This window comes from Pholis gunnellus, assembly GCF_910591455.1.
Source record: "Pholis gunnellus genome assembly, chromosome: 16".
Taxonomy (NCBI): domain Eukaryota; kingdom Metazoa; phylum Chordata; class Actinopteri; order Perciformes; family Pholidae; genus Pholis; species Pholis gunnellus.
In genome coordinates, this window is record NC_136543.1 from 10,728,939 (window position 1) to 10,745,635 (window position 16,697).

A 16,697-nucleotide genomic window follows, 5' to 3' on the forward strand; every position below is an offset into this window, starting at 1 on the left:
ACCTTGCAAGACAAACAAAATAATGTATGGTGTCAAAAAAAAAAAACTAGCAAACTCTTACATGGAAAACAGAGAAAGACTTCAACATCCAGGAAAATACAAAAGATTTACAGATGAAGAACGGTAGGTAAGACAGTCACTGAAATAATTACAATATTTACAGTTTGAAAGTAGCTAAAAAGTCCCCTTTCAGTGTTTGATGACCATATTTCCCTGAGAGTCTTGAGTAAAGAGCATCTCTTCTTCCTCATCTTCGTCCACACGAGATTTATAAGCGCCCGTTTGCACCATCACAGAGCTTATGTTGCTCTTGTCTTTGAGTGGACTCCGAGCTTGCAGACCTCTGTGCGCGATCACCCGGAAGCCTTCAGAGTCCTGTGTGAACAACATGGCCAGACTGTCCTCATCGACCTCTCTGCAGCACAGCTTCGGTGCCGGTTTCTTTAGAGGGGAGCTGCTCGGTTTGGTCCACTTGAACTGTGACTCGAGGCTCTCCTCTTCACCAGCACTTTTCAACATGCACATGGGAACATGTTTTCGAGGTGATGCGGTTTTGGGCTCTGTACATTTGCGATCTGAAAGAGGTTCAACGTGAGAGAGAGTTGAGTGCTTTCTTGGGGACTTAAAGGACAAAAACTTGCTGTTTTCTTTCTCTTGAGAAGAAGGAAAATGTTTAAAGGATTTTTGAGTCGAGGATCCACCTTCCACATTAATCTGAATACCAAAGGCGTCCTCGCTTTGTGGACTGTCCAGGAAGGTTGGCTCAGAGTCGCTAACGTCATTTGCACCTTCAGAATATTGGCTAAAGGTGAACAGTGGGTCCTGACTCCATGCCTGTGGAACAGGCTGACTGTCACCTGGCAATGAGGAGGCTGCAATGAACCTCCTCTTCCTCCGTGGTGGATTTATCTCCTCATATTGCTCTTCTGCTGCCTGCTCCTCCCACAGTGCTGATTCAGGCTCAGCCACATTGTCCCTTTCCCACTCATGATTCACTCCAGGCTCAGAGTTATACAAGTCAAACATTTCAAGTCTTCGTTTTGTCCCCGATACTACAGGTGAGGGTGCAGTTAAGGCGTCTGTGGCCGAGGTAGATGATGATGAAGAAGGCTGCACTGGATCCATGTTTGGCACTTCAGAAGTAGACGTCTTATTGAGAACTTGAGGCAGAAGGTACAAGAAAAAAGCATTATGTTAACACAAAAACAAATGGTTGTTTCAATGTATACATTCAGCAAGTCAATGGTTTACTGCTGCTTTATCAGCTTCTGACTGATTCAGCAAAATTATGATACTCATCCTAACAAAATGTCTTAGCAGAGTTTTGCAACGTACCTCTGCCCTGAGGTGCGAAAAATGTTGATATAGAGCTCTGCTTGGTCTTTGGCATCTCCATTTTGGTCTGGGTGAAGTTGAGTGCCACAGCCAAACTGTATCCTCCGCCTCCAACGAAGGGATTCAGCAGTTTAGAAATGGGACGGGCGTGTCGTTTCTAAAAAAAAAACAGAAGACATGCAGGTTAAAATGTGATCCTACTAAGACACAATGTGTAAAAACTGAGGAAATGGCTACTGTTAAGATGATATACTGGAAGTGGTTGTGTGTTAATAACATCTGCTGTGAACAAGTCATTAAATGTGTTCATTCACTGCTTTATTGATCAGAATTTAGTTAGTTTAAGCTAACTAGTTTCCACATTTACCTGTTTGGCTTTTCCTTTCAGTTGCACAGTATCCAGCCAAACTCCACATTCCTCTTGAGCAGAGGTCTGCAGAGCTGGTTTGGAGGTCTTCATAGTGGAGAGTGAGGGACAGATCTGTAATACATTAAATACATTAAATACAAAATTGTATTTGTGGGTAGGATAATATAGATTTTTGATATACGTTCGCTGCATGATTTATCACAGGCAATATTACATTACTCATCTTTATCTAACACTAATTCACACCATAATTCTTCCATTACGCGACTGGTGTTGACCAGTTAGACAACTTCACCAACGGATAATTTAACGTTTAATAATCCCAGCCTTACTTAGATTCTCCATTCAACGCAAATCATCATATCATATTTTAACTGGCCTCGTCTGATTTTACCGTAATGTTTCATCTTTCCTTTGCGGTTCTTTAAACTCTTTTAATTTACCTTTTTGTTCAGTAATTCTCCCTCGATACCGTTTGAGTCTGGCGCCTCGACGATGAGGTACCACTAATGTTTGCCTGAGTAAAGATTATGTTATTAAGCCTTGAAATCCGTTCTTTACTCCTAACAACTCCTTAAAATAGGTGATATACCTGGCCTAGTAATAAACCAACGTTACTTATGTTGATATGCCAGTATTAATCTAAAAAGATATTTGTTTTTAGTGAGGCACAATGGATACCTAATATTGTGACGTCTACGGGTCCTCACAGGAGGGCGTGTTTACATAGACGTCACAGCTGTTTGCCGAAGAGTAAGTAGAATGTCTTTTAATTTAGTTTATTAAACAATGATATTGAAGAATGCTGCGGGTGTTGTACAATAACGGTCACTAATACAAACGTTAGTGTTCACAAACAGCTACATGTATGGACCAGTTATCATAAATCATACAGGAAGTGCTGAAGAGCTAGCATCGACAGCTAACTTCGGGCTAGCTGCTTCGGCAAAACAACAAATGAAAGGCTTTCTTCAGCTGAAGGGTTGTGTCTAATTCTCCGTGAATCAGCAACTTCTTCGTTTCCATTGTATGATTTTTAATCTTTTAACTTCGGTCGCATGGTAGCCGCGGGGTCTTAAACATATTGTCAAAGCATTGCATTTCATATTTATAAATAACGCTAAGGCCTAAAAGTATTACATTTCGTTAACAAATGTCGTACATTATGTCCTTGTTCTTTCGTAGGATTGAATAAATACCGTACCGTATTTATTCAACAAATAACTGTTGTTTTTATAAAACGTTTTTGTGTGTTTAACGTTACAATTTACTCTGATGTGATGTTGTACGACAGTCCAGGTACTGTTTACGTTAGTGTATTGGCTCAGTTGTCAGAAAGAAGATAAAAAAACAGCTCGCACCCAAACCATGACCTGAGTCAACTTATTCAGTTATTAGACACATTGTAACTTAAATCTTTTCCAGATCAAGTTTGGATATATCAGCATCATGTTCCATGGGATTCCAGTTACAGGAGGTGTGGGAGGAGGTAAGTCTTTTGAATAACTGTAATGTATACAATCTAGGTATTCAAACTGTTCAATTGTCCTCCTTTCAACAGTCAATTATAGTTAATGTCACTCAAAGCATGTCATTGTTTTTTTCCCACAGCTCCGGCCAATAAGCCCGAGTTATATGAGGTAAATGGAAAAGCTTTTTTATGCTTAAATTAAGTCTTAGAAAACAGGATTTGTAATAAAACCTAAAGAAACACACCCAGTAATGCAATTAGAATTATCTGATCATTTCAATCAGAAGTGATATTGTACTTGTTAGCTATTGTAAAGCCCTTCAACACAAATCATGTCTTTTCAGGAGGTGAAATTATACAAGAATGCAAGAGAACGAGAGAAGTAAGTGTGTGAAGTATATTACCAATTACTAGCCTAATATGAACACAGAGGACCCCCGGCATTCATAATGTGGTTAGTGTTATAACACCTTTTTTTCTGAAGGTATGACAACATGGCAGAGTTGTTTGCTGTTGTGAAGACCCTTCAGGCCCTGGAGAAGGCTTACATCAAAGACTGCGTCACACCGAATGAGTGAGTTATACTTGAGTTACATTGTTTTGTTTAAAAGACAAACAAAAATTCCTCCTCTGACTTTAATTGTATATTTGTAAGTAATGTGCAGGAGTTGTCTGTTTCAGGTACACCGCTTCCTGTTCCAGGCTGTTGGTTCAGTATAAGGCTGCTTTCAAACAGGTGCAGGGCTCCGATGTGGGCTCCATCGACGACTTCTGCAGGAAATACAGAGTGAGTTCTCATTTACAGCGCAGAGGATTTTATGAAGCATTTGACTTTGTTCACAAATGGGCCATTAAGTTGTTCTACCAGTTAGAGTTTTCCTTGTTAAGGACGCTACTCTTGTCATTTTGTTTCCTAGCTCGACTGCCCACTAGCCATGGAAAGGATTAAGGAGGATCGACCAATCACCATCAAGGATGACAAAGGGAACCTGAACCGCTGCATTGCAGACATAGTTTCAGTACGTCCTCTTTCCGCTCCAACACATTAAACAGTCAGCGCAAACAGGAGGCTTGTTTTGGGTGTTTGCCAGAATAAAAGGCTGTCATTTTTTTATAAAATGATTTAGAGTGTTTGAAGTGGTTTCACTTGATTTGACTCATCCTGTGGTCAGTCATTGAATAAAGTGAATGGTTGTTGCCAGCTGCCAACTTTTATAACTCATAAAATCTGACAGACTAATAAAATCAGCGGTCAGTGTGATTATGGCAAAGACTGTGTGCCCTGCTTGTGTTGCCTACAGTAAAACAATAATATCATATTTCTTGTTGGTGATTGAGGTCGTAATGATTGTGTGAGCACTGTCTCATTGTTCGTCACTTTTTCTTTCAGCTCTTCATCACTGTGATGGACAAGCTGAGACTGGAGATCCGGGCCATGGATGAGGTAAATACAAAAAGGGTGAAACTTAAACAATAGACAGACTTGAAACAACTACTTAACTGATTATTCTCTGTTGGTCCAGATCCAGCCAGACCTGAGGGAGTTGATGGAAACCATGAACAGAATGAGCAACATGCCTCCAGACTCAGAGGCAAAGGACAAAGTCAGCCTCTGGTGAGTTACACTGGGCCTCCCAGTTAACAGTGTTTATATTGTTCAGCCTCAGGCCAGTTCAGTGCTACTTTAGTGGACTTGCTAGATGAATGTACTTTCGCTGATGACTATTTCTTATGGGTAAATGATGTGGCATAATAATAATAAGGCAAAGCTGGATTTAGAACTGTACGTATCTGTATGTGTCTGTGCTCAAACTTAAACGATCCTGAAACCTTATTTCTTTTTTATAAAATTCTAACTTTATGAAGAGGTAGTCTTGTGGAAATATATTGGGTTTTTGCACGTGAGATGGCTCCGAGACTGATAATTGGCTGTCTGTTGACATTTCTATAAATGTGTTAAATTATTTGATCTCCTTATGAGAGCATGTACTATTTATTATGTTAAAGCTCTTTGCGGTCGAGAAAAACAGAATTTATGGCTTAGGAGCTGCAAGTTGACACTAATATAGTAGGGTTATAATGACTATAGGTTAATTAGTACCTAATTAATACCTGCTAATTCCAATAGTAACTACCAATTTATCATGGTAACTTGTGTTTTTTGCTCCATAGTATTACAGGTGGTCAAAAATCCTTCCGTATATTTTGTATTATGAAAATCTAAAAGTTCCTTAACTGCATTAAGTTTCTACACTGATCGTGCTAAATATACGCCAGTCTGTGATGGATCGTAACCGTTTTGCCATAACTGTTATCTATCTTGATTTACATTTTTTCCCACCAGGTTGACCACCCTCAGCAGCATGTCGGCCTCAGACGAGTTGGACGATAACCAGGTGCGCCAGATGCTGTTTGATCTTGAGTCGGCCTACAATGCCTTCAACCGCTTCCTCCATTCCTCCTGAAGCATTTGTCCAACATTGATCCGTCTGTCTGAAATTCTGACTCTAATATCTATTCTGTTAAAAAAAAGAATCACTCTACTTTCTCCTTTGGGTTGTTATTAGGGAGTGGATTTATATCTGTACAGGTTTTCTCATATCGACCCAATCCTTTCCTTGTCGTTTGATTGCCATGTCCTTTATTCATGTTGTTAACTATTTAAACTTCACCGCCTTGTATACTCCACTGTGTCTGGTACATCATGCCGCCCGCAACTTTGCCCACCAGGGTCGCCCTGTGATGTGAGACGCTCCATTGGCCTCTTTTCTAGATAAGCTTGTGTGATAAATCTTTTAACATTGGCTGTTTATTCTGCCCTGGACAACGGTTTACTTATAACTTTGTACTGTAATATCAAAAAAGTCTAATTTTTATACTTGGGTTTTGCAGTGCACAACAAAGAGGCGTGATACAATTATACTGGACAACGAAAAGGTTGCAAGAGCCAAGGCCTTTGTATTATTTGAAAGAAATATATATATTTGTTCCTTCTTTTTGGTACCCTAATCCTATTCACTACCTGCCACTTGAGGTCAGATTAGCAAATTCTGCTCTGTATAACATTTAGTTATTCTATCACGTTTTTACTGCAGGATCCTGCAATGGTTTTTGTCGATGGAGTAAAAGAAGCTGACATAGTTCATGGAAAAATCAATGCAGCTGAAATAATTGTTTGAACTTTAAGATTAAACTGCACTTCAAATGAATAATTATATTGAAACTTTGGTGAAAGGAATTATTTGTGTACATTTGCTAGCCCTGTTTTCTGTTAACACACCTAATCCATCTTTCCTTTAGTGAGGCTTTGGTCACATGACGGGGGTAAAAGCGAGGTGAGCACCCCCCCCTCCTCTTGCTAAATATGTTTCAACCCTTAATCACCATTAGGGGGAGCATATTAGTTAAGATTTATCATTGTAAATAATAGTTTTGATTTTTAAATGAGCATGTAACTTTTTAGAAATAAAGATGAAAAATCTACCTCCAACTTAATTTGTGTTGTGTGTGAATAAGATCAATTTGTTTGTGTTATTCCTTTTTATTCATTTTGGTCAAAATCTTATTGTTTTGACTTCCCTTTGTATGCATTTGTGTTATTGTTTATTTTTTCCAGGTGAATTGTTTATTTGCCACAGCAGCAGCCTAATGATCCATGACTAGATTCACTTGTGTGGCCCCGGGGCAGAAAGTAGCTGCTGGGCCCCTGTTGACCACACACTCAACTCATCTGACCCAGGATTCAGTTCTAACTTTTGATACTTGGGAAGTACTAACTTCTTTGCAGACTGAATGCTCAATACCTAGCCCGAATACTAACTGGACACATGATTGTGTGTTGTGTAGGCCGGTGACATTGGCACCATCTGCCCTGAAACTGACTCGTTGCTCCCATAAGTGGTCAGGCAGCATGTTTCCTCTCCGAAGTTAGCCAGTGTTGATCACTGAAGGAGTTGACTCTCCCTTTTTGTTTCTACTTGTTTGTGAGGACTGGTCCCAGTGTGCTGCAGTACTAAAACCAAACATCTATTAAACAGAAACGAGGAACTTAATATAATGTGGAAACAGGCCATAAAATATATATATAACATTTACAAAGGAAATCCCAGCGCCTCAAACGCCATGATGTCCATCGATGACTTGTGAAGCAGGAAGTGTTTTGTTTCTGCGGCTCCTTTAAGAACCAGGAAGCAGCACATTTGTTACCAGGACGACAAGTAATGACACAACTCCGGCTCGTCTGCAGCAGGGGGTGTTTGCAAACTCGCAGTGAGAATTGAACTACCACCATGACAAACAACTGGTTTTGCACAGTGCAGCTGAACAGAGTGCATTTTATTTTAGTCACTAAATTGATTTAAAACGAACCAGCTGCTCCTCGACGGACATTGAACAGTAAGCTACTTACACAGTGTCGCGTGTGTGTTGCCAGATACGATTCAAAACTACACAAAGATTCTTTTGCATCCATGCATTTTTATTACTGTGCATTGTGGAAATTATCATTGCATTTAAAGCTGCATCTCTGACGTACGTGGCTCCACAATTCATTTCCAACCGTTTTTGTTTTTTTTACTGTTTTCCGGAAATCCAAGACCTCTGATCTCTTTCAGAAATAACCAAATAGTATGGAACAATAGTATGGAAAAAAAAGCTAAAATGAGCAACAAATCAACAAACGTGAGTGAGGTGGAGGACCACATTTCTCTGAAGTATGACATCAAGAAGAGACTTGGAAAAGGGGTGAGTGACCTTTGTCCTTCTTTTACTGGATTTCATGGAAATGGAAGCTAATTTATCCCAGGCTGTAGAATATAATCACAATAATAACTTGTTGTGTTACTAAACAGTTTCAATGCTGTTTTGACAAACACCCCTCTTTCCATAAATGCTCTCTCAATCTGCACATCAATGTTGACCACATCTTTAAGCCCACTCTGTATTTAAGCCTTAAGAGAAATTCCTGAAATTATCCAGACTTAAGGTCCTAAATACCAGTGTTGTAAGCAAGGGCTTTATTTACTTTGGCAGGACAAACTCTTTCCTTGCAGATCAGCTGATGTGTGAGGACACTTGCTCCCTTTAGAGCCCTTTGTTTTTCTCTCCACTGTACGGTTGCCACAGGACTAAAAACAGCATAGTTTCTCTCCATGGACTGTCCACAGAGACTCACAAATTGCTGCTCTGTTTGCGATGGCCAGGTGGTAACTGCCACGTAGACACGTCATATTGCCTAATACATACCTGATGGCCTGTGACTCACGTTACACAGCCAGCTGACTGTTGTTATACAGGCATCCTATGCAGCGATGCTTTAGGGAGCCAAGCCACAATGAGCAGCACTGTGCTAATTGGCTTTAGAGGGTCATAAAGTACTTTTTCAGCTGCAAAGAATTGCAAAATTTTTCTGAAGAAACTGTGTTTTGTTTTAAACCTAATTCCTGATGCAAATGTTCATCGCAATCTCTTCTTTTGGAGCCGGGGTTTGAGTCTGATCCACTGCCTCCAGTGACAGTGCTGCTCCTTGTGTCTCTGCAATAACAGTGTGCTCTGATACCCTGCCTCACTGCTGCCTATGTTATGCTTGACTTCTCCGCCTTCATCAGCACCCTGACTCTCCCTTCCCCGTTGGGGCTAGCTACCATTGAGGACGCAGAGGTCATGTCTTCACGCTTTCCTACAGGAATATGGTGCTCAGAAGTGCAGTTAAAAGTTATACATAACACGTTTTAGAAGGCGCGTTCCAATATCTTTGTGTGTTTAGATCAGACATTTCTTGTGCCAAGGAAAAATACAACCATGGAGGCAACCTCTTGGGCCTACACCTATTTTAAATGGATCAGAAAAATATATAATATTTAAATTAATTCAACATAAGCGAATAGAATTCTCAAAATTATTCGAAAATGTTGCTGAATTTCAGATCTCTGTTATCTGGAGATGGAGCAGCTGCATTGACTTATGACCTCAGTATTTCTTAATTCCTGACACCAGTGTTTCCCGAATTTAGTTTTCTATATTTTTGTGACTGGGTGACATCCTGCATGTAAAGTTATATTAACGCGTCACAGAATATAAGCCACCAATTGCATGGAGAAGAGGTGACCTGATGTGACCTGATGTGCTACCAGTATGTTGTTTCTCTCTCAGGCCTATGGCATCGTATGGAAAGCAGTTGACAGACAGACGGGCGAGATTGTGGCTGTGAAGAAGATCTTTGATGCCTTCAGGAACAGGACGGATGCCCAGGTGTGTGCTTGATGTGTCCGCTATAAGTGGCAATGAAGTAAAGTCATTGTTGTAACTTGTTAATTTTATTCAAATAATTTTGTGCAGCAAATAATTATTTTTTTTCCTTTTTCTGATAATTGTCCTGCAGTGTTTCCCAAATTGTCTCCCTTGCCTGTTTCAATGGAAAGACGCGTTTGGCTAATGATTAAACAGAAGAAGAGGCTTGTGTGTGCCTAGTTTATGGCTGCATGTTGCTTGCAGATTTCATATCCTAATTGTAATTTCTTTTCTTTTGCAGCGGACATTCAGGGAAATCATGTTCCTCCAGGTAACAATAACAGTTGTGTTTGAAGCAAATATTAACTGACTGTTTTTAATTAAAATCCCAAAGACTGTAAGGTTAATAATCTCAGCCCCACTTCTCGACATTTGGTTTCCATTATATCTGTCTTGGTCCAGTCTCTTTCATAATGTACAATATATTGGGGACACTTCATAATAAACAGTGATTGTTGTGTCTGAGATTACTGCTCCTTACTCCTTAAGTCAGGGAATGAGCTCCATCGCTAATTCTACAAAAAACATACCCTCACAACAAAATGGAAATTCCCTTTATACTCCTTTATAAACACTTTTACAGATAAATAGCTGCATTGGTTAAAAGTCTGCTCCACTGATACAGTAGTTGTACCATGGCCCCTCCTACTCTGGCATACCGTGTTTATTTTTCCGTGACTGTTTCATCACAGTTCATTGCTTTATCAACATGCTGGAAAGGTTTCTAAACCGATTTTGCAGCTGTTCAGTTAACTGTGTGAAAACCATTGAGCAACGACACTGCTGGTACGGCGTGTTAAAAAATGGACGGTATCAAAGCTCAACTTTATTGTTATCCTGAAGGAGATTGAGAATGCAACAATGTACCTGTCTAACATGGCTTTATATCAACACATTCCTGTTTAATTCTTAATCCGCTGACCTACATTCATGTGACCTTAGACTGTACCTCTGCCCGCTAGTCAGCTGTTGTCATCTTCCAATGAAATTCCAGTGTTATACTAATGGGGTTTTTAGTGACCATTATATAACCTCTGTTAATAATGTATCTTTATTATTATTTATTATGCCAGTTATTATGGGTCAAACAACAGTAGCCAGAGCCCTGGCTTTCTATGTGTCTGGTTTCTGTCACTAAAAATTCAAAATTCTGTGTTCAGGAGTTTGGTGATCATCCCAACATCGTCCGACTTCTAGATGTCGTCAGAGCTCAAAATGATAAAGACATATACCTCATCTTTGAATATATGGGTGAGTGTTTTTTGTATACAAACATAACTTAACCAAACATAACCTATGACACATCAGCATGGTGAAGAGTAAGGCTGCAGTGGTTCTTAGCAGTTTAACTTGGCACTGAAAAGGCTGTGCGTGCGTGTGCGTGTGTGTGTGTGTGTGTGTGTGTGTGTGTGTGTGTGTGTGTGTGTGTGTGTGTGTGTGTGTGTGTGTGTGTGTGTGTGTGTGTGTGTGTGTGTGTGTGAGTGTGAGTGAGTGAGTGTGTGCATATGAGGGTTTCCTTTGGCTGGCTGCACTGTCTTTACTGCTGAGTCCACAGATTGGCCTCCCCCTCTCTGCAGTCTAATCCATGACTGTACACCAGCATCCAGCACAGACCTCCACTGTTTCTCTCAGGAATTTTTATTGTCAGGATTTAGTTAAAATCATTGTCAAATTATGGAGGATCATGTGTTCAGCAGCTCTATGCCCAAATCACAAATAACTGATGAAGATTTACGATTCAGTCATTGGTAGATGTTAGTGTGACGGTCACATTCTCATACATTCTTTTTTGTACTTTGTACCAGATACCGACCTGCATGCAGTGATAAAGAAAGGCACCCTACTGAAGGACATCCACAAACGTTATGTGATGTACCAGCTCCTCAAAGCCATCAAATACCTGCATTCAGGAAATGTTATCCACAGGGACCAAAAGGTACGCTAGGTAGACAGTATTAAGCATTAGTCCATTAACCCATTAGTATTCAAAGTATGTTTTTTGGAAACCTAAAACATATCACAGTTAAAAACGTAGTCCTTATTTCTATTTAAAGAAATCTAACTTAAATACTGGCATTGTACTTGTACCCTCACGGTGTTTGTGGTTGCTTCTTACTTTCTCAATTGATAAAGTCATTGTTTGGTTTTTGGTTTCTGAAAATATAGTGAAAAGTAGAGCAAGTCACAATTTCGTAGAGCTCAAGTTGAGCTCCTAAAATTGCTTGTTTTGGTCGACCAACAGTTAATTATTTCAGCTCTAATGTAAATCTAAGCAACTATGTGGAAAATACTGTTTTCATGTAATCACATTCACTAACGCCTGCAGAAGTCCGCAGGAAATCTGCTGACATGTTTAAACAAAATGGCCTCTGACCCTAGAGACTAGAATTTCATCCCTCCTTCTCTCCTATAACACCTCTTTTCACTCCTCGGGAGATTTCTGTTTTCATACCTTGGTCGAGGTGCTCGATTTGACCTCTCTGTGAAAACCAAACTATTATTGTCCCCGTGAAGAGTGTTTCTCTTGTCTGTGTTTCCCACAGCCATCCAATGTGCTGCTGGACACTGACTGTGTAGTCAAGCTGTGTGATTTCGGCTTGGCCAGATCCCTCAATCTGATCCAAGAGGACAGCGGTAATCCAGCACTGACGGAGTACGTGGCGACGCGGTGGTACCGAGCTCCTGAGATCCTGCTGGGATCCACGAGGTATCAACTTGGATGTGCACGTGTTAGTCAGTATCTGTGCCACATCTTCTCGTTTTCCTTTTTCTTCACGGCAGTTGATTAAACAATGATGAAGAAGGTGACATTAAAACATTTTAATTCAAGGGACAAAATGTATCTGGTGAAAGTAAGTTATGAGTGTTGAAGACTGTTAAGAGGAGTGCATCTTGTCCAAAGGTACACTAAAGGTGTGGACATGTGGAGCCTCGGCTGTATCCTGGGAGAGATGCTGCTGGGAAAAGCCCTGTTCCCCGGGACATCCACCATCAACCAGATAGAGAAGATCATGAGCGCCGTACCACACCCCAGCCCAGAAGGTAATCAAAGAACTCCACATGAAATTAATTAAGTATTAAGTATTTAAGTATTACTAAGTATTAAATGTGATTTCACTTTCAGATATTCTCGCAATCAAGTCTGAATACGGATCCTCTGTCATTCAGAAAATGTTACTGAAGTAAGAAAATCTTCTTTTATGTTGTGAAAATGTTAACAATGAAAGAGGTTGTTTTTGTATGTGTAGCCTACTTGTAAATATAAATAACCAACAATGCATCTGTTGAATTTCACTCAGTCAGCTCACATGGATTACTTTGTTAATATGTAAATACAGAGTGTGGCATAGAGCTAGTTTTGTGAGTGATAATAACAAATGTCCTCCCCTCCAGTGGGAAGACTGTCAGGGGCCTGATTACAGTACATTCTCAGAGAGCAGTAGTTATTATGGAGATGCAGTGACAAAACAAAATCATGAACTGTCATGACAGCTTTAGAAGACCACCTTGATGAAATTGGTGTGTTGGATATGAACAATCATGCTTGCTATATTTCTGATCTTTGCACAGGACAGGAGGGTTTGTAAACAGCAAATATCTGTCTGTACTTGAAAAGGAAAAGTATTGGTATTTTTGTATCTTTTACTCTCAAACTCAAATTTGGTCTGATATTTTCAATCAAATCTCCCGTCTCCATATGTGAAAGAAGTTCTCCAACCAAAAAACTGTTAGTTGTCGTAGATATGGTTGCATTGTGGGTAATGTAGGCGTCAGGATTTGACAAGGAAGTCAAATTCATGGAATAAAAAAAACGATATCTCTTGTTCTGCTGCATCGATTTTTATACTTAAAAAAACAACAACTGTACACTGTTATTCTGTTAAAGCAGTGGAATGCTAAGTACCCTTTAAAACATCTCCCTTCCTTCCTTCACCAGACCACAGGTGCCTTTGGAGGATCTTCTCCAGCCCTCTGTGCCTCCTGATGCTCTGGACCTGTTGAGAGGTTTGCTAGTTTTCAACCCAGACAAGCGTCTGACTGCTGAGCAAGCCCTCCAACACCCCTATGTAGCCAGGTATATTTGAGATGTCTTTTTATTCTGTTCTCTTTAGTGTGCTTAGGTGAACAGTAAATGTCCTCTATGTTTTGCTGCATAGATCGAGTTTATAGAGATGGATTTTTGATAAGTGATAGCGCTTTATTACCACTAAGTGCTATGATTTATCCATATTTGTGTTTTCTGTCTCTGGAGGTTTCATAATCCAGCCAAGGAGCCAGCTCTTAACTATGATGTAGTGCTAACAGTGGATGATGATGTACAATTATCTGTGGTTCAGTACCGCAACCAACTTTATGAGGTAAAAAAAAAAGAGTGTCATAAATGTTGGCAACATTGAATTTAATCTTTACCATATTACATAGCGGTGTATTGCAAAAATAATATGTTTTTAACCTGATCACACAGGTTAAACCTAATTGTCCTCTTTACTTGCAGATGATACTGGAGAGGAGAACTAATCAGGGGGTGCTCAGGCTGATCCACCCAAAAGATGGAGGCTGTGTCAGTAGCACTGAGAAGCCCAAAGTGAAGGATGGAGTAGAGAAGGGCGCAGTGGCAGCGGAGGGGGACGAAGACCATGAGGGTAAAACACAACATGAAAAGACTGAAGAGACAAACCACGAGCCTTCACATGCAGTCGTCACTAAACCTGGAAGTGTGGATGTGTCTCCTGCTGTAGAGAAGACGAGTCCGTTATCTAGCCCGTGCTTGGGAAAACTCACATATAACCCCATCACACATGCCCCAAGTATGTCTGACTTTTATTTCTTCCTGGGATGGGTATCAAAATTCAATAGTTTTTTTGGTACTAATCAAAATATGTTCATAACACAGAGAAAAAAAAACCAAGACTGAGTGTTCTGTGTATTATCACAGTATCTAGGTCAATAGAAAATGTGAAGAAAGAAAAAGAATGCTATCAGTTAAATGTATCTTTATCTTTGTTTATTGTGTGTTCTTTCTCTTTTTCTGGTCAATGATTCATTAAAATAGGTTTGTAGGGAGGTAGAAAGAGTCTGTCATGCTATATATAACATCTGTCTATATTATCATATGTGTATTATCAAAGTGGTATCAATATTTCATTTTTTTATATTGTCAATAACAGTACATTGCTACACCCCTTGATATCAGTAGAGCAACTCAGGTTTCGTATCAACCCTGATTTCCATGTCATTACAAATCTAAACTGAACGATACATGTATTTCACATGCATCCCTCAAACACAGTACACAACTCTCTCAGGTTGAAAAAACTCTTTTCTTCATTCAGATGGTTTTGTTCGGAGTCCAACTGGTCCTCCTCATTACTACCCCTCCACTGCAGCCAGCAGGCAACTAATGGGACAGACCAGTAACGGAGGTGCAACAACATCACCCACAGAGGGCGCCAACACTAATGTAGTAAGCAACAGACCTCAGTCCAATTCCTGCTCAGTTTTGTTTTCTCCAGCTGTGATGTAATCTAGTTTCGTTTTTACATCCTACATTTTTTTGCCTTCTTGCATTCTCTCCTGCTCATGATGTTTCTGTGGCTCGGTCTGTAAGCTGCTCTGTCTCTTGTCCCTACCTTCACTAGTCCATGGACCAGATTCTCCAGCGTGGTCGCTCAGCCAACGTGTCCCATAACCGCTCCTTCTCCTTGACCCTAAACCAAACCCACAGCAACCCGCTGGTTCGCAAGGATGAGCCGTCCCTGTCTTCTGGGCTGTGCGTCACATCGGCACGCCTGGTTAGTAACGCCACATCTCAGGACATTTACAATACAACTCAATGCCAGGATGCAATTTCAGGCTAATAACATGCTTGAGACAATACATATTAAAGATATATGGACATGGACTTTACTGAGATGGAATGGCTGTCGTGGCTTGTCTGACTTTGGTTTTCTTCCCATGCAGAACCAGCGCTCCAGCTCTCAGGTTCGAGAGGCTCGCCCACCGTCACGGTTCAGCAAGAAAGTATTTCAGAGTAACTGTAACGTGGCAGCTGCAGGCGACCCCCGAGCCAAACTTGGCAGCTATTCCCAGGCCTATGGTACCATCAACAAGACTGATCTAGACAATCTGCTTCGAAGACGCCACAACCAGTAATTGCTGGCATGTCAGCGGTAACAAAGGGGCCAAACGAACTCACACAAGATTTGCCTTCCACAAGGATGTTAGACATGAGGCAAGCTGAAAGAGAACTTGTCAAATTACATGATTGTTCATGTTAATCTATGTAGCTAATGAGCTACAGGCTAAATGGTGCATGCCCATTAAGCCCGTTGGTTTCTGATGGACACATGATAATTGTAAAATATGCAAATAGCTGTTTGAAATTGATCGATGCAACAATGAATTGTTTTTCTTGTGAATGCAGCAGCAATAAGCCTACTTGTTCCTGTAATGTGTACAGAAAGAAAAACATTAGTGTTTCTTGAACCCAGTTTATAATGTTTAACAGACATGGATGAACGTGGCAATAAACCACCATAACGTTTAACAATAAACAGACGTGGAAATACTCAGATCCTTGCTTTTTACTTGACACTTTGTATACTTTGACCTCTATCTAAAATGAATGGTATCTAGAAGTCTCGAGGAAAATCTGTCTTTGGTGGAACTGCTAACAACTCAAAGACATCTGAGACATGTCGAGGGGCCTCAAGGAGACACTGCTTTTTGTAAGAGGTCACAAGCCAAAAAGCCTGGAAACCACTGGGTTAGCCTTAAACAATGCTTGTATTTATAAGCTTATCTATCATGTGTTTTTATATCTACAATTTAAATCTGAAAGGTGTCAGATAAATGTAGCGGAGTACAAAGTACTGATATCAGACAGAGTTGTCAACTCTTGACTCTTGACAGTAGAAGTGTAAAGTAATACATGATGGGATGGAAGAAGTACTCTTTTACCAACTCTTTTTTATCTGTTATATAAGTAAAAGTAGTATTCCAACATTGTAGAAATACTCTGTTTCAAGTAAAAGTCCTGCATTCAAAATTTGACTTTTGTAAAAGTACAAATGTATTAGAATCAAAATAATATTAAATGACCTCAAGTAAAAGTACTCACTATGCAGAATGGCCAATTTCAGAAATTGTATTATAGTTATTGATGCATTTATGTGTCAGCATCCCTTTCATGTTGCAGTTGGTTAAGGTTGGGGTTATGTTAACAATCTTGCT

General features: G+C 40.1%; 3 protein-coding genes across 5 annotated transcripts; 2 read left to right on the forward strand and 1 right to left on the reverse strand.

The window, feature by feature from the left end:
• Positions 1-189: 189 nt before the first annotated feature.
• Positions 190-2,198, reverse strand: aunip (aurora kinase A and ninein interacting protein; the record flags this gene model as incomplete). Its single annotated transcript, XM_079176114.1, has 4 exons — positions 2,149-2,198; positions 1,703-1,816; positions 1,336-1,492; positions 190-1,160 (listed from the first exon to the last, which is right to left on the reverse strand). The coding sequence occupies exons 2-4, from the start codon at positions 1,793-1,795 to the stop codon at positions 190-192; spliced, it is 1,221 nt and encodes a 406-aa protein (XP_079032240.1). The 5' UTR covers positions 1,796-1,816; positions 2,149-2,198.
• Positions 2,199-2,426: 228 nt separating this feature from the next.
• On the forward strand, positions 2,427-6,666 carry vps28 (VPS28 subunit of ESCRT-I). Of its 2 annotated transcripts, none has more exons than XM_079175608.1 (10): positions 2,427-2,458; positions 3,131-3,194; positions 3,317-3,345; positions 3,521-3,558; positions 3,661-3,750; positions 3,858-3,963; positions 4,094-4,195; positions 4,567-4,620; positions 4,700-4,791; positions 5,521-6,666. In XM_079175608.1, the coding sequence occupies exons 2-10, from the start codon at positions 3,155-3,157 to the stop codon at positions 5,639-5,641; spliced, it is 672 nt and encodes a 223-aa protein (XP_079031734.1). In that variant the 5' UTR covers positions 2,427-2,458; positions 3,131-3,154; the 3' UTR covers positions 5,642-6,666. The 2 variants fall into 2 exon arrangements, with proteins under 2 accessions (XP_079031734.1, XP_079031735.1); XM_079175609.1 differs by lacking the exon at positions 2,427-2,458 and adding an exon at positions 2,714-2,732.
• Positions 6,667-7,572: 906 nt separating this feature from the next.
• On the forward strand, positions 7,573-16,036 carry mapk15 (mitogen-activated protein kinase 15). Of its 2 annotated transcripts, XM_079175876.1 has the most exons (15): positions 7,573-7,919; positions 9,327-9,425; positions 9,706-9,735; positions 10,625-10,715; positions 11,270-11,400; positions 12,008-12,171; positions 12,367-12,506; positions 12,589-12,646; positions 13,402-13,539; positions 13,717-13,822; positions 13,960-14,107; positions 14,204-14,272; positions 14,798-14,928; positions 15,104-15,256; positions 15,426-16,036. In XM_079175876.1, the coding sequence occupies exons 1-15, from the start codon at positions 7,818-7,820 to the stop codon at positions 15,615-15,617; spliced, it is 1,752 nt and encodes a 583-aa protein (XP_079032002.1). In that variant the 5' UTR covers positions 7,573-7,817; the 3' UTR covers positions 15,618-16,036. The 2 variants fall into 2 exon arrangements, with proteins under 2 accessions (XP_079032002.1, XP_079032001.1); XM_079175875.1 differs by having other exon boundaries at positions 13,960-14,272.
• Positions 16,037-16,697: the final 661 nt, after the last annotated feature.

Excerpts from the sequence above, each read along its gene's own strand:
- vps28 (XM_079175608.1), top strand. The coding sequence starts at position 3,155 with ATGTTCCATGGGATTCCAGTTACAGGAGGTGTGGGAGGAG. Across the intron at positions 3,346-3,520 it reads ATAAGCCCGAGTTATATGAG|GAGGTGAAATTATACAAGAA; the intron begins GTAAATGGAAAA and ends ATGTCTTTTCAG. Across the intron at positions 3,751-3,857 it reads GACTGCGTCACACCGAATGA|GTACACCGCTTCCTGTTCCA; the intron begins GTGAGTTATACT and ends TGTCTGTTTCAG.
- mapk15 (XM_079175875.1), top strand. The coding sequence starts at position 7,818 with ATGGAAAAAAAAGCTAAAATGAGCAACAAATCAACAAACGTGAGTGAG. Across the intron at positions 11,401-12,007 it reads TTATCCACAGGGACCAAAAG|CCATCCAATGTGCTGCTGGA; the intron begins GTACGCTAGGTA and ends TGTTTCCCACAG. Across the intron at positions 13,823-13,959 it reads ACCGCAACCAACTTTATGAG|ATGATACTGGAGAGGAGAAC; the intron begins GTAAAAAAAAAA and ends CTTTACTTGCAG.